The following is a 16,551-nucleotide window of genomic DNA, read 5'->3' as shown; positions in this document are numbered from 1 at the left end:
AGAGCCGAAGTCTCATTCCTGATTATCTCAATCTTCAACAATAGAGAATGTGGTGGGTGAGAAGTTTTTTATTTTTTTTTATTTTTTATTTTTTTAATTAGAAATATGTTAGGATTACATGTAGGTGAGTTTTTGAAAAAAACCGCAAAATTTTGTTGTGTGAAATTACATTTCTGCCCCATATTTCTTATTTATGTTCTGTTTTAATTAGATAATTAAACTGATAATTTCATAGAATTTTAGTTGACAATGAGTGTTTTATTAATTAATAGAGATTGTACCGTTTCTTAAAAAAACTTGACCCGACCAATTTCGGTTGGGTGCTATTGGGTTCTGTCGGGTGGGTGGGACAGTGTTTGGCGGGCACCGTTTCAGGCAAGAGATTCAAAAGGAAAAATAGGCACAGCTCCTCCTTTTATTCTTCGTCTTCTTCGCTAGTTGCTTGCAGTTGGAGGGAGTCTGAAATCCGGCAATTTCTTTCATATCTTCCGTGTAATTTTCTGGTTCGCAGTACAATTTCGTGGCCGATAGTTTAAACACTAGTCTAGTTGCAGTGTTACTCATGGACTCGGCGGCAACGGATGAACAGCCCGCTCACGTCAAAGACTTGGCGGCCTTTCTCATACGCCACCACTCAGACCAGCTTCGCGCCATCGCTCTTTCCCAAGACCCCAAGCTTCATTACCCTCTCTACGTCAGGTACCCCATTCCCCCATTAAACCCATTTTACTTCCATTATTTTTGAACTTCTATATTCTCTGTGCTTTCTTTCTTAGTTTTGCAGAGCTTATGGATGCCGATCCTCCGCTTTCGCATCTCGTTTTCTCTCAACCCATTGAGTACTTGCGCTTTTTCGATGAGGCCGCTCTTTGGGCTCATGTATGTGTGTAAATTTTGTGTTTAAAAGCTTAATTTATTGAACAAAGCTTGTTTGGATGGTGGAATTTGATGTGGGTTATGTGGCATTGTGTGTAGAAAGTCACATTGAGGGATTTGGATGGTTTTGATAAAGGGATAAAGAAGGAATTCATTCATGTCCGGATTGATATCAGTGGTTCGCCGCTCGAATGCCCTGGTTTGTTTCTATTTAAGATCACTATATTTATTTGTAGCCATTTCTTTCAACTGATTATTCGTAGTTTTGTCATAAATAGTTGGTTGATGTCTATATTTGGGTGTGTAAAAGTAGAGACCTTTCCGAGCATTGGCCGTGTGAGAGTTAAGCATAGAGGGATTCTGCTCACCCTTAAAGGGACGGTGATTCGGTCTGGAGCAATCAAGATGTATGAAGGAGAGAGGAAGTATATGTGTCAGAAATGCAAGCACGAGTGAGTTTTTTTTTTTCACCAAACTTTTACTAGCCATCTGTGCTTGTGGATGATATTTGAGATTTTGTGCTTAAGAATTCTTGACTAGCACAAGGAATTCGGGCCTTAATAAGGCATTGCTATTGTACTATAACTTTTTAAAAATACACTACGGATTGTCAATTATAAATTTTGCATCTGTTCACCATTTTTTGTTTCCAAATGATATCAGAATAAAATAGAGTAATAACTATAATCTTGTTTTGTGAATTCATGTGGTATATTGGTTCTTTTATGTCGAGAAGAAATTCTTTATTACCTGATTTACTGGGAAAATATATGAGAACACATACACCTGTTCATATTATGCCTATTTATGTTGGTATAAAATCCTTTTTATGTTGAATTACTATGTTTGTCTGCAGATTCCTGGTTTATCCCGAACTGGAATCGAGAAACTCCATAAAACTACCATCATATTGCCCTTCTCAGGTAATCCAATTCAGATTGTCTAACAATGTCATTTGATATTTATTATCAAGAAAGTCCAGAGACTACTTTGAAGAAGTAGTTAGCACTAGAAACTATCAAATGAGGTCATGCGAATACATATGAAAGATATTAGATTTTACTTTTAATAGATTAACAGTCATCTAGATAATTGATTTTCGTGATATAGAATTCTTGTAGCTTACTGTATTTATTCTTGTGCTTTAGCTCAAGTGGTATAGTGTGGGCTTTGACACTGTTTGGATTAGCATTTGTTGAGGAGACTTTGTATTTTATCTCACTTAATTGATTGGAAATATTTTAAGAGTCAGTCTCTTTGAAATAAGTATGCTTTTAGAGTTTGACATCTGATCTGTTTTTCTGATGACAGAGGTCTAAGCCCTGTGAAGGCAACAAGTTCACGCATTTGGAAGGTTCTATTACATGCCATGATTATCAGGAAATCAAAATCCAGGAGAGTACACATGTATTGGGTGTTGGGGCAATTCCTCGTTCAATCCCTGTCATTTTAAAGGACGATCTTGTTGATATCGTTAAAGCTGGAGGTACCATATCCTGTGATCTGTTTTTTTGTTTTTCATTTTTCCATTTCTGTTTTTTAATAATTTACCTTCTGATGTCACTGTTTCCAAATTTATTTTGAACTGGAAACTTCATTTCAGCTTAAAAATTGTTCCTGTTTTATTATTGAAAAGAAGTATCACTTTTGTCTTTGTGTTTGCTAGGATTTTTTATTTTGACCTCTAGTTTAAAAATATTCTATTATACCCTTGTATTTTGCATTTAGGGCAATTCAAATCCAAAGCTATATTCACCTTTTCATGTTTGATTTTCTGTTTTTAATGCAACAGTGACCACCTTAATGTACAACAGTGTCAAATTCTTCCGGTGATCCCTTAGAAAAAAAACATGAAAAAATGATCATTTTTAGTGCTTCATTACATCCTAAATGCGAACTACAAGGATTAATGTATCTTTTGGCTGACATTTTGTTTTGACATAGCAAATTTCATAAGGTAACCAAAAGTACATTTAAGAGAGTGAACAAGAAGTCCATCTGTATACAAAGAACAACTGAAAACTGATTACAACTACAAGAGTTACAACCAAAAACTACAACGACCAAGTTAACCAGCATTCCAGTTTTGAAAAATAGAAGACAATATTAAATCTCTGGGCTCAGATGAACTGAAGCCCATAGAAGGACGAAAATATCACCCTCTCCAAAGATCTTCTACCCCCACCCACTTATCTATAATGCCCCAAAAGCAGCCATCCTGCAGCAACCCTGCAACACTCTTGCCTCCTTATCTCTACCAAAAGCATCAAGGCTTACATAAAGGAATGAGTGGCACCATTTCACTTGGCCTGTTTGAATAATTCCGGGGTAATCCATTTAAGCTATTGCTCTGCCTTTTAGAGTAATGAAACAAAGTTCAAATATGTGTGTTGGGTGAAGGGGATTCTTAACTTTGTACTCGAAAAACCAGAAGAAAATAAGTTTGGTATCTAGAACATGAAACCTTTACATATTTCCTATGGAATAATTTTCACGCTTCTTATGCGTATTTCTCCTTACTCTGTTATTTCTTCTCACATAAATGTTAGTTTTATTTGTTTGTGAAGAAAAAAAATCTTGGACTGAAAGATGGCTTATAAATAACCTATTTTGCAAACTCCATGAGAAAAAACCTATGAATCTTCAGACTGTTAAGGTAAATTGAACTTTATAAAATACTATGATTATTTCAGTACGACTTTTGGACTCTGGGTGGACTGAGGTCCTTGAACTTCTTAAATACCGATTAACAAAAATATTTCTGCATTAGGTTGCTTGTCACTTGAGTCCTACCAAACTGATTCAGTCAGACCAAACAAAACTTTGTATAATTTATAGTCCTTTTCTTCGAAGATAAAAATTGGGGCAGCAGTATGTTTTTGTGTCAACTTGACCAAAGATGGCACAAACTTCATGCTTGACCTTAATAACCATTTCTATTAGTAAAGTTGCTTTTATGGCGATTTGGACCACCTCTTGGAATATATGGTGGTTTGCATGTTAAATTGTGCCTGCATAATTTTCTTTTGTGCATTGTTATATAGCATCTATTTCTCAATTATCATTCTTAATTCTCCTGCTTTCGATGCATAAATGCATATTTTTCTTTTCTTGCTGTAGAATATGTGTAATACACGTCTGTTTTACCTAATTATTTTGTGCAGCGGTGAAAATGACTAATTAATTGTTGACACAGATGGTGTTATTGTTACTGGGATATTAACTGCAAAGTGGTCTCCAGACTTAAAAGATGTGCGCTGTGACCTCGATCCTATATTAATTGCTAATTATATTAGGTAAATTTGATAATTTGTTGAATTTATATCATCAATTGATCTGATAGTACTATATGTAATATTTGGAAACCATCGTGTGTTTGTGTAATTGAAATGGATATCAGTTACCGAAAAATGCTCACTACTGCTTCTATCGATTACAGTCCCACCCTTCCAAAAGAGAGATGACACAGTCATATGGCTCAGATTGTGGATTTTCAAATTTACGGATAATTAACTGCCTTGGCAGCTTCACTGTTTAAAAGTATAATCTGGTGGATACAGAAACACTTAGTATTGGTTTTTCTTCCTTATATCTGTTTGTTACTTATTTAGGAGAACTAATGCGCTAAAGTCGGAAATTGATATACCTGATGATGCTATAGTGAAATTTAAGCAGTTCTGGTCAGACTTCAAGGATACCCCTTTGAAAGGTAAAAAGTCATTGATTCACAAATATCTATTTTACAAGAGGGTGTATTTTATGAACTTCTCTTTGTATATAATATTATGATGTGAACGTGAGTTTTCCAGTATAACTTTTCATTTTTTTTCTTTTGAGAATTAAACAGGGAGGAATGCCATTCTACGAGGTATTTGCCCACAAGTATTTGGACTCTTTACTGTAAAGCTTGCAGGTATGTGGACATCCACATCTTGTTCAATCTATTTACTAATAGCATTCAGAAGTACTGATTTGGAGGTTTAGGTGTGTCAAAGAAAGTAAACTGATCTGGCTGGTTGTCCTTTTCCTTTATTCTACCTTTAAGTTTATGATCCATTTCTTTCTATTTTCCTAATTTTATTCACATTTTCTTTGTTCAAACTAGTGGCATTAACACTTATTGGAGGTGTGCAACATGTGGATGTTTCTGGGACGAAGGTTCGAGGAGAGTCTCATTTGCTTTTGGTTGGTGATCCAGGTTATTTTTCTAATATTTCTTTATCATTTTAGCGGGTTTCAGACCTGAATATTACACTGTCACCTACATCTAGCCATTTTTTAATACATTTTTGGTTCAACACATATCAAGCATGTACTTTTTCAATTAGTGTATTCTAAAGTCGAGCTATGTATTGCAACAGAAACGTTCTCTTGGTCACTAGATGACCACAAAATGCCTTGTCACTTACCTTAGGATTTGATATCAAGATTAAAACATAAAAGCCCATCCATTTATTCTCCCGGCTGATATCAAATCCAAAGGCAGGTGACCAAGAGAACGGGACTCTATTGCAGACTTTTAGTTGATTGATGTTTTTAAGTAGACTTTTGAAAATAGTTAAGATAGTATCCCAAAATTCAGAAAATCTCAGCCAACATAGACTATAATACACACACAAGAGCACATGCAAGCATGTTGAACATGCAGACACTTCCTACCGAAGTCCGTTCTATTTACAGAATACTTTGGATCATGACCAACCTTTAGACTTTGAATTAGATCATGGACTATATGTAACCATTAGTAGTTAAAACTCTCAGGTACAGGAAAATCTCAGTTCTTGAAGTTTGCTGCAAAGTTGAGTAACCGATCTGTTATAACAACCGGATTAGGAAGCACTAGTGCTGGATTAACGGTCACTGCAGTCAAGGATGGAGGTATGCATATCTCTAGTTGAATTGTATAGCTGTTTATTCTAAAGAGAAAAGTTCATGTGGCTCACATAGGTTAAAGGTATAGTGAACAAGAAAAAAAAATTACTAAGGGCCTCTAAATGGGTCAGGTCATTTCGGGGCTAGTTTTTGTTTGTCCATCTCCGTTGTTGCTTAGTTTTGCTGCCTCATTTGAAATGACTAGGTATACTACTGGACAACTTTTCCCCTATACTGTTAAGTTCTTTTTTGATAAAGTATCTTTCTTATAAAATAAAAATAGAAAGATTTGTTTTGGACTCCTCTAGATCTCTTCTAAGCATGAATTTACTTTTACTTTTATTTTTGAGAAGAAACAAGAATATTCTAACTTACATCATTATGTTGAGAAGCACTATTTTGCTTTGCTTTCTTTGTTTGGTCCAAGATTAGAGTAAAAGGATTAACAATGTTTATGGAATATCTAGGGGAATGGATGCTGGAAGCTGGAGCCCTTGTTTTGGCAGATGGAGGGCTTTGTTGTATAGATGAATTTGACAGGCATGTTCTTTGATGGCTTTGTGGAACATTTCCTTCTAGTTGTTTTGATCATGCATTCAAATTGGCATACATGATTCATATATTATGAACTTATCAGTTATGAAGTTACCATGCCATGATTGTTTGTCATTAATAATTCATTGCTGATAATAATATCACTATGTTGAGTCGCCGGCCATCATAATTGCTATGTGTGCTTGACAGACAAATATGTATGATGATTCATATAGAATAAGGTGTCTCCACTTCAATATTCAAATGTACTTATTCTTAGATAGAGGTTAATTCTATCTATTTGAGCCATTCATTTTGTTGGATTTATTATCATACACTTGGGTGTTGTTGAGGAAGCGGTGTCAATATCTTGTAAAAAAAAAGGAGAAAAATTCTGGCTAGGCCAATAATGGAAAGGGTAGAACTGATAAGGATTCATTGAGCGAAACAGTTGAAATTAATGCTAATTCAAGGTGAGGGTATTTGGTTTTCTTCAAACCAAGATGCATATTGTCATAATTTAAATCCTGGGGATGGAACTTGGCTTGTGCTTTCTGTTTTACTAGTGGACATCTTGTCCACTTTTTGAAATTCTATTGTCGTTTGCATTAAAATTTCATTTCTTATAAATAAAAAATATTTATCATGCTTTTGCTGAGAAGTTCTCTTTTATATTTTAATTTAAATACAAAACCTAGTTAGGGAAGCAACTCTGTCACTTCACAATGGATAAATAGAAAATTTCTAATCTTAGATTCCTAGTTCCTTCTCCTGTATTCCCTTCAATGATAATTCAGTGGGAATTGACATATGCATTTGTACTACACTCTTTATGTACTCGGGATGCAGGTTTAAAAAAAAAAAAAAAAAATTAATAGGAATGGGGATTATGATCTCTCTTTTCAAGTATTTTTAGTTTTTTTTTTTCTGACAAAGTCTAGACATTTGCTTAATACAAACTTTAACTTTAATGGTTGATCTTGAAGATGTTATTTCCTTGCTTCTTGGCATATGATATCAAGTTAATTCTGCTTTGGCAGCATGAGAGAACATGATAGGGCAACCATACATGAAGCAATGGAGCAGCAGACTATAAGTGTTGCAAAGGTAAACATCCTAGATTATGTTCTATAAATAGTTGGAATGTATGTCGTCCTTATGGGGAATTCGAAACTGTGTAAGACGCATTTAGTTTGTAATTAAGTCAAAATCGGGCAAGATTTAAGAGTGTTCTCAACATGCTTTTTGTTAAGATTAGCAACATGGACATACACACTTGGGTTACGCATAAGTTTACTTTCAAGCCATCTTTAAGGTCACTTTAACTTATATAGGTGAGGCCTCAGTAGACCTAGAGCTTCTGATGGTCCCAGTCTCGGTGCAGACTTGATTAAGCATGAGGTTGGCCTTGTACATTTGGCTCCCACCTAGGGCAATGAAGTACAAATTTCATTTACTCTTAGGACATCACTAAGCCTGTTCCTCTCTGTCATTATCATGGTCCTTTTCACTGTTGCTCTTGAATCTTCTGTGTTTTTTTTTCAAAAATTCAAAAGAGGAAATCTGTTTGTCTGATGAATTATCTGCGTGTAATGCATTTCTGAGAAACATCATGGTAGAAGAGGATAAGCAGTTAGGGTAAAATTTATTTAAATTTGCTAGTAAAGATGCTATTGAGGGCGAGCCTTGGTGCAATGGAAAGGTTGTTCCTTTGTGATTGAAAGGTCACGGGTTTGAGTCGTGGAAACAACCTCTTTGCAAAGCAAGGGTAAGGCTGCGTACAATAGACATCCACCCCCGCTCCCGTTTTGGGGTCGCCCTTTAGTATAGATGCTATTATGATCTCAGTTATTGGATTGCCTTAGCTGTTTTCATGTGTTCTATTTCTATATTCTTACCTCTCTTCCCTGTAAAGTACATGTTCCAAATCCTTTACAAAATTCCCTTTACTATTATTGATTTTTTTATTTATAATTTGTGTTTTATATAACTTTTTATTGTGTGTCCTCCCAAAACTGACTATTGATGTACCTCTCTCTAGGCTGGTCTTGTGACAACTCTCAGTACTAAAACAATCGTTTTTGGTGCAACAAATCCCAAGGGACAGTATGATCCTGATCAATGTATTGCTTACATTCAGAAGATATTGTTTTTTTTCACTTTATTTATTTTTATTTTTTTATACAATCAATAATGTGGGAGAGGGAAATTGATCTCGAGACATCAGGTGCAAGCAATATTGTTAGTTAGAGATATATTTTTCGAGATTCTATTTCTTGATTGCCCAAGTTTGGGGGGGGGGGGGGGGCGGAGGCTAGAAACATTTTATTTTTTGAATCACTTAGGGAATATTTGACAGTAATCATTATCGATATTCTTAAATTTTAGCCTGTAACGTTTTTTGGTTGAAAATACTAGTCACTTAGCTGATCCTTAATTTTATTTTTCGTTTGTCAGCGCTGTCAATCAATACGGCACTGTCTGGTCCCTTATTGAGCAGATTTGATATAGTCCTTGTACTCTTGGATACAAAGAATCCTGAATGGGATGGGGTTGTGTCATCTCACATTCTTTCTGAGGTAATCAGCTCGTAAACTCATGTAACTTGCACCTGTTGTCATGTGGATAATTGGATGAATCTAATGATGACCTTGTCCCTCTTTCTTGATTTACCAACTGCAGGGAGAACCAGACAAAGGAAACCATGAGGAAGATTTAGCAAACATCTGGCCATTTTCGATGCTGCGTAGGTAAAATGTTTTCTTTAGTTGAAGAAAAGTCACCTAAAATCCTGATTTTTCTTGTACCCAAATAGTTGTCTATGTATAAATTCGTTTTTCTGGGTAAGCCCAAGTGGTGCCCAAGGGTGGGGAATGAGGTTGGATTAGGCTTGGCCAATGTTTCAGAAAATCATTTTTCTGGTTTAGTATGTTTGTTATTTGTACAAGTAACTAGTAGAAACTACCATTGAGGGGTTAGTCGAGTTGTCAGACCTGTAGTTTACTCCCATGCCATCTGGGGCTCAATTCGTCAAGGTACCCTACCTACCTTCCAAAGATTATTGGGTTTGGTGGGGGGACAAGTTTCAAATCTGAGTCTGCAAAGCAGATTTGGGATTTTACTAGTTAGTATAAAAAAACCAATGAAAAAAAATGTAGAAACTTCTCGTAGTGGTGAGCTGTAAGGAGTCCACACTTTCATGAGAATTAATTAAAGGGAAAAGAATGGCAATAGCTTGAAGAAGAATCGGAAGTGTGACCAATTCAACTACTTACGCTCAGTTGGCTACCACTCTTTAAAATACTAATTTCAAGTATGCATTCTAAATAAGTAATCACGACAACAGACTGGGTTGAAACTTGAAAACAAGTGGGTTACAACTTGCTAGACGAAATTGACCTTATTGTGTACGGTAACTGAAAATGTAATCTCTTGTGTTACGCTTTCGTTTGAAGTAAATTTTTGTGCAATCCTTGGATCAAATTTTATATACATATTTTTTTTGAGAGAGAGTTTCAAGTTTTGGTGGAAATCTTGCAGATATATTCACTTTGTAAAAGGGTACTTCAGACCAGTCCTCACAAAAGAGGCTGAGATGGTGATCTCAAACTATTATCAACTGCAAAGAAGGTCTGCAACCGGCAATGCAGGTTCCACCTGAAGTAAATTTCCTTTATTAAGTCTGTCTTTTGTTGTTCTATACTTCTATCTAATTAATTGCACTGTCTTTTGTGATTCAGCTAGGACAACTGTGCGCATGCTTGAAAGTTTGATACGCCTAGCTCAAGGTACATTGTTTTCTTTATGGAACTATTCTCTTAAGTGAATCTCCTGCTTCATTCCCCAAGATATTGACTTGGCCTATATTGCAGCACACGCAAGACTGATGTTCAGAAATGAGGTTACACGGTTAGATGCCATAACAGCCATTTTATGCATTGAATCATCCATGACTACCTCGGCCATAGTAGACAGTGTTGGAAATGCTCTGCATTCAAATTTCGCTGAAAACCCCGATCTAGAATGTATCCTTGCCAGTCATTTCTGCATGTATTTATCTTTTCTTAAGTTATGCCCTTGCATATTTACTTATACATGCATGCTAAACTGTTGTGAAGCAGATAATTCATCAATTTACCCCCTGAACTTGTAAGGATTGGCCAATTTCCCCCCTCAACTTGAATTTTGGCCAATTTCCCCCCTTAACTCTCATAATTAGTCAATTTGCACCCTACTGTTAATTTTTTTAATTTTCCATCTATTCTTAAGGTGATGCATGACTGCCTTTAAAGGGAAAAAAAGTCATTTTCCCTACACCTTCTTTCTTCTTCCTTTTCTTCGAACTTTCTCTTCTTCTTCCTTTTTTTTCAAGACGAGCCCGTGACTGCCGCCAACGCCTCCCTCCTCCGCTGTTTGCAGCCCAGTCCATTTGATATGCTGCTTTTGCAGTTTGCAGTTGCCCACACCCCGTCGCCTCCTCCATTGGCCTTGTCTACCTCTAGTAAGGTGTAGGGAAACCTACTTAACAGAAAATGACAGACAATAGGGTGCAAATTGACTTTTTTTGCCCTTCAAAGGCAGTCATGCAGATTCCTACTTAATGGAAGAATAGATGAAAAATTAAACAAATTAACAGTAGGGTGCAAATTGACTAATTATGAGAGTTTTTTTTTGGGGGGGGGGGGGGGGGGGAGGAATTGGCCAAAATTAAAGTTGAGGGGGGAAATTGGCCAATGGTCACAAGTTCAGGGGGTGAATTGATGAATACCTCTATTTGGTATGCCCTGAAAAAGCGAACTGAGTAGAGTGGTGCGTATGACTCAAAAAATTATATATGTAGTCCTGTTTTTTGTGGAGATCACTTTCACTATCTTCACCATTAATTATCTGTCTACTAGTGTGTTTGGGCATTAGTCAGTGTTCGTTTCCTCCAGGTGATTCATCTGAACAGAGATCTATTTCGTAAAAGTAACATTTGAAGTCAATTTTATAGATTCTTAATGGTTTTGAACTGTACAATGAAAGTCAAATGTATGAAAGCTGTATTATAGAATTTGTTACTGGTTTGGTGTATAGAGTAATTAAAAATAGCTGGAAAGTTGGCAGTCAACATGGACGTGATTAGAGTTTGTGTGACTAATTTTTTCCTAAGATTCTTATGTATGCATTATACAGTAAATTTTTCCTAAGGTCATCATATTGTTGGATTTATGTGCTCTATAAGTGCATTCAGAAGAATGAAAAATCAAATTCTCTATTAGTTATTTGCACATTTAAGAGTTTTATTATGCATTTACCCAAAGATAATGTTCATCTCTTGACACATCAAATAGACGCCAAGCAAGAAAGGCTGATCCTTGAGAAGCTAAGATCATTCGACGAGCTCCCAGACACAAATAGCATGCAATGATTATTGCAGGTGAGATGTATCGACAGCCTTTGTACAGAGGACAATTTAATATGTTGTCTGCTTATCTATGGAACAATTATGCAGTTTTTAAAGTTTTTATACTGGTTACATTATAAATGACATTCATTAACAAGTAATACTATTGTTATGGGTAAATTTTCGATGTTGGTCTCTTGGTTGTATGAACTTCGCTATGCGTTTACACTTAAGTTTGATGATGTGAGTGTTCTAGTTGTTAGTGCGGATGTTGTCCATTCATTCATAAGTTCATGTAAACTACTGTTACCCTGTTTTTAATGTTCATTTCGATTGTATATGCCAAATGTACATTGTGCAATGGGTGTGTGAAGTAGAATAAGACTCTTAACTTGAAAAGGCATTCAAGTTTCCGATCTTCACAATCGCAGATTATGCTTTATAGAAGTTTACTGAGCTTCTTCTTTTTATTCTCTGTAATATTCAATGTCGTAGAGAAGATTTATCGTTAGGAATCCACGGTTTTATTATGTTAGTGTTTCTGAGCCATTACCTGTACTTGGATACTTGCACCGTTTCAAAATGTGAAACTTCTACCCTGCTTTTCTCTAATATACTTGGATTTACCGCAACGATTAATTGAGTAGTTCATCTGTTATGTGGTGCTCTCTCATGAAATCAACATTTGTCATTGCACCAGATGAACATTTTCAGGGTTTCTATACCAATGTACCACCTTCGAGTCATGCTTCATCTTCTCCTTGCTTGTTTTCGGGACTTTATTCCGGTACTTTAGCCGGATTTTATTGTTTTGGACCGGAGATTTGACATGCTCTCTCTTTACATTATCCATTACATGCTAAACTGTTGAGAAGAGGAGTGAAATGTTGGCATTGTAAAGATAAATGTGATAATTTAATCGATTCATTTGTTCTTATACAACTACACTTTTCCTTGTGTTCTGTTTGCTTATGCAAGGCACCTCTGCTTATAAGTTGTAGTGAAGTACGTTAACGGTGGAAGGTTTTTTCATGCTGAAGGGAAAGTTGGGCTTCTGTATTAAATCATGAACAAGTGACTTTGTAAATGATTCTCGACGAAGTTTCCATCTGGGGTTACTTAATTCGACAGAGGCGGAGCTAAATTAAGTGACATGATGTTATGCAATATAAAGGAAGTTATTTTATCTCCGTATAGCATCTCCTACTCAAACAGAAGGAAATGTGAGGGCATTTGTCAAGACATAAATAAACAACGACCAATTAGACTAGACCATATCATAGCTCAATATGGCACAAATACCCTTGACGGTGTGAGCATACCACATTTCTTAAATGGGCCTACTAAACCAGCATGTTAAAGAATCGTGAAAGCCCATAAGTATCATGTCCTAAGCCCCAGTCGGAAATTACTTTCCAAGCTCTCTAACAGACTACTTGGGTCACAAGCAATTGTCATCCCTCTCTCGAGATAAGTGGTTGAGAGTCTTCAAATGAGATATCAAAATCTCATGTGAAATGTCACCGTATATATTTGATATCAAAAGTTTATTTAATAGAAGTGTTATTTACTAACTAGGCTTGAAGGCTTTGTGATTAAAAGTCAAATTTGATATTAATGTCAATTTATTTTTAATTTATTTTAATGGTGGATCCCTTATTTCATTAACATTTCAACCAATACAAATTTTGTTTCATCATTTATTATAATTACAATAATTTAAAGCTCTATTTAAATAAATAAAAATAACATTTGACAATTTTGTTTGGGAAGTATAAAATTTGACATAAAACTTCAAGTTGTCACATCAGCCATCAATTGTAATTTGATTCTTATAATTTAACATTTCCTTTAGAGATGGTCTGATGACCCTAACACATCTGTCCCTTGAGGATCATAGGCATGCAGGGCAAGCTTTTTGGAGTCTTGGTCTAACACCACACCGATATTAGTCACTTGGTCTTACAATGTCATCTCTTTTGCATATTTTCTTCTTAATTTGCTTGGATAAAACTTTACACCCACCGTATTAAGGCTGCATGAGATGGTGATTAATATCATCAATGTGTGGTGGGATACCCTATGTATTTAAAAAAAAAAAATTATTTGTTAAGATAAACAAATGAAAAACATTATCAATTGAGTTTAACATCCTTGTTATAGAAGAGGAAAATAATAGACACACATTTTTCTTTTCCTCTAAAATCATGCCTATTATTTTAATTTGATTTACTCAACTCTATTCATAGAAAATAAGGAAAATAAAAATAAATAAAAAAAATCCAATAATGCATCTACGTGTAAAAGGTTACAATATTCATAGTGTTGAAAATGTTGGTGGGTAGTGAATGCCCACAATACTTTGGCAGAATTTTTCAATGCCCATGCAAATCGAAATTGACTTTGGGGATGCAAATTCAAAAGTTGTGTTGTAAATTTCAAATGTATAATTAATATGTTTGATCGGAGCTGCTCTATAAATAGAGCGCTCCATATGCTTTCGAGAGACAGAAAACATAAAGAAAAAAAAGATCAATAACATTATCCATTCCTCCCATTTTTATTTGTCATTCACTTGAGTTATCATTACAGTGTGATATTTTACATCTGTCTCGCTCCTGTCCTTAGTAAAGGTTATCTCTTTAACTTTTACATATTTATAACACGTTATCAGCACGAGTCTCTAAAATATAATCATTCTCTCATTTCTCTTCGCCGAACGAAAGAAAGTTTTTACTGTTCATCTTCTTCCTCTGCCTCAACTGCGCGGTATACCCTCGCGACGAACTGTTTGCTCCATGCCTGCTTCTTAACCTAATAGTTACATATATCTTTGATTTTTTGTTTGGTGTAGAGATTGATTACTAACCCAATATTTATTTATGTTAATTTTACTACAATCCAAGATGGTGCGGTATAATCGCCCATCTTGAATTGCAAATTTATTCTTATTGCGATTCAAGATGGTGCGGTATCATCGCCTATCTTGGACTGCAGATCTAATTTTACTGCAAATTTTAGGTGGAACGGTATAATCGCCTACCCTACCCTGCATATTTAAATTTGTCTGCTGTTTAATTTCATTGCAATTTTAGGTGGTGCGGTATAATCGCCCATCCTGCTCTGCGTATTTAAATTTTCCTGCTACTTGAGTGGTGCGGAATAATCACTCATTCTATGTTACATTATTTCAATGAGAATGGTGCGGTACAATCGCCCTCCTCATTTACCTTGAAAATCTCGTGCCAGAAGTTTCAAGTGCTTATCATTTTGGCCTGAAGATCAAAATGAAAATTTTGTAAGAAGTTCTAACATTATATTCCTCCAGGAATACATATTATTGCAAGTTCTTACACATCTCATTTTCTTTCAGCAAAGAAAACGGTGAACTTGGCGAAACTTGATTATGCTGCCCTGGACATTACCTGGAAGAATTACCTTACTTGGGTACTGGATACCAAGATCCATCTAGAAGCAGGGAATCTTGGAGATACCATCAGGGAAGAGAACAACTCATCCTCTCAAGATTGGGTGAAGGCCATGATCTTTATTCGCCGCCATCTTGATGAGGCACTAAAGAGCAAGTACGTAACGGTTGAAGATCCGTTAGCTCTCTAGAAGGCTTTAAGAAATAGATACAATCACCATACAATGGTGATTCTTCCAAGAGCTCGCTATGGGTAGACTCACCTAAGGATCCAAGATTTCAAGTCAGCGGCTGAGTACTATTCTGCGTTGTTCAGAATTACCTCTCAGATGAAGCTTTGTGGGGATACCATTACTGAGGAAGATATGCTGGAAAAAACTTTCAGCATATTTCATACCTCTAATGTGCTCCTCCAGCAACAGTATAGAGCACGAGGCTACATTGAATATAACCAGCTGATATCTGTGCTCCTGGTAGTTGAATAAAACAATGAGCTCCTGATGAAAAACCATAATTCCTGACCTACTGGATCTGCACCATTCCTAGAAGTGAATGCTGCTTCCCTCGAAGTGAACGCCACATCCTCTGGTTGTGATAATCATAAACTAGGACGTGGCTACAAGCGAGGTCAGTGGAATAGGAAGGGCAAGAACCATGGAGTTCAGTTTCACAACCAGGTTCCGAGGCATAATTCAGGCCTGATCTTCAAAAATGTGAATCGCCACAAAGGCAAAGCTCATATAAACAATACTCCCAGGAACTCTAATAAAGCCTGCCATAGGTGTGGCGGCAATGGGCATTGGGCGTGTACTTGTCGTACCCCAAAACATCTGGTGGATCTGTATCAAGCCTCCTTCAAGGAGAAAGGTGTCGAGACTAATTTCCTCGACCAGGCTAGACCAATGGATATACCTGATCCAGTGTGCGACTTATCAGGACAACTGAACACAACTCACCTAGATGTTTCAGACTTTACTATGGAGAAGGGAAATGAAGTATACCGGTCCGATTGAATCATTGATGTTTGATGTACTTTTATTATGCTGAACTTGTAGTTTAAAAGCATTTCAGATTCAATAAAAGTGACATGTAAATTTCTTGTTATAACTTGCTTTTAACTCTGATTCTTTTACTCAGAGAACATGGATAAAAACTATGGTCATTCTCAAAACATGAGAAATGACGAAGATATTTGTCTTGCAAACTGGGCAACAACGCATACAATAGTTCGATATCGAAAGTATTTCTCAAGATTAATGCTTACAAAAGTAAGGGTAACAACAATATCAGGACATTCAGATGTAATTGAAGGCTCATGGAAATCTCAGATTATGTTACCAAATGGAACAATATTGTCCATACAGAATGCGTTGTACGCTGCTCGATTTACTCGAAATTTGTTGAGTTTCAAAGACATACGTTTAAATGGATACCACATTGAAACGAAAAGTGCAAA

General features: G+C 36.0%; 2 protein-coding genes across 2 annotated transcripts; both read left to right on the top strand.

The window, feature by feature from the left end:
• The first annotated feature begins 447 nt into the window (after positions 1 to 447).
• On the top strand, positions 448 to 11,839 carry LOC137726850 (probable DNA helicase MCM9). Its single transcript, XM_068465807.1, has 20 exons — positions 448 to 699; positions 777 to 879; positions 976 to 1,075; positions 1,190 to 1,328; positions 1,733 to 1,799; positions 2,188 to 2,362; positions 4,073 to 4,172; positions 4,488 to 4,585; positions 4,724 to 4,789; positions 4,982 to 5,074; positions 5,638 to 5,754; positions 6,216 to 6,288; positions 7,323 to 7,389; positions 8,324 to 8,405; positions 8,740 to 8,861; positions 8,965 to 9,032; positions 9,823 to 9,932; positions 10,023 to 10,070; positions 10,155 to 10,307; positions 11,616 to 11,839. The coding sequence occupies exons 1-20, from the start codon at positions 563 to 565 to the stop codon at positions 11,690 to 11,692; spliced, it is 1,995 nt and encodes a 664-aa protein (XP_068321908.1). The 5' UTR covers positions 448 to 562; the 3' UTR covers positions 11,693 to 11,839.
• A 501-nt stretch (positions 11,840 to 12,340) lies between these two features.
• LOC137725043 (uncharacterized) lies at positions 12,341 to 16,108 on the top strand. Its single transcript, XM_068463651.1, has 4 exons — positions 12,341 to 12,455; positions 15,042 to 15,273; positions 15,431 to 15,516; positions 15,642 to 16,108. Exons 1-4 carry the CDS (start codon positions 12,341 to 12,343, stop codon positions 16,106 to 16,108), a joined length of 900 nt encoding a protein of 299 aa, XP_068319752.1.
• Positions 16,109 to 16,551: the final 443 nt, after the last annotated feature.

This window comes from Pyrus communis, chromosome 2, assembly GCF_963583255.1.
Source record: "Pyrus communis chromosome 2, drPyrComm1.1, whole genome shotgun sequence".
NCBI lineage: Eukaryota > Viridiplantae > Streptophyta > Magnoliopsida > Rosales > Rosaceae > Pyrus > Pyrus communis.
This window is presented reverse-complemented; position numbering and strand designations above follow the sequence as displayed.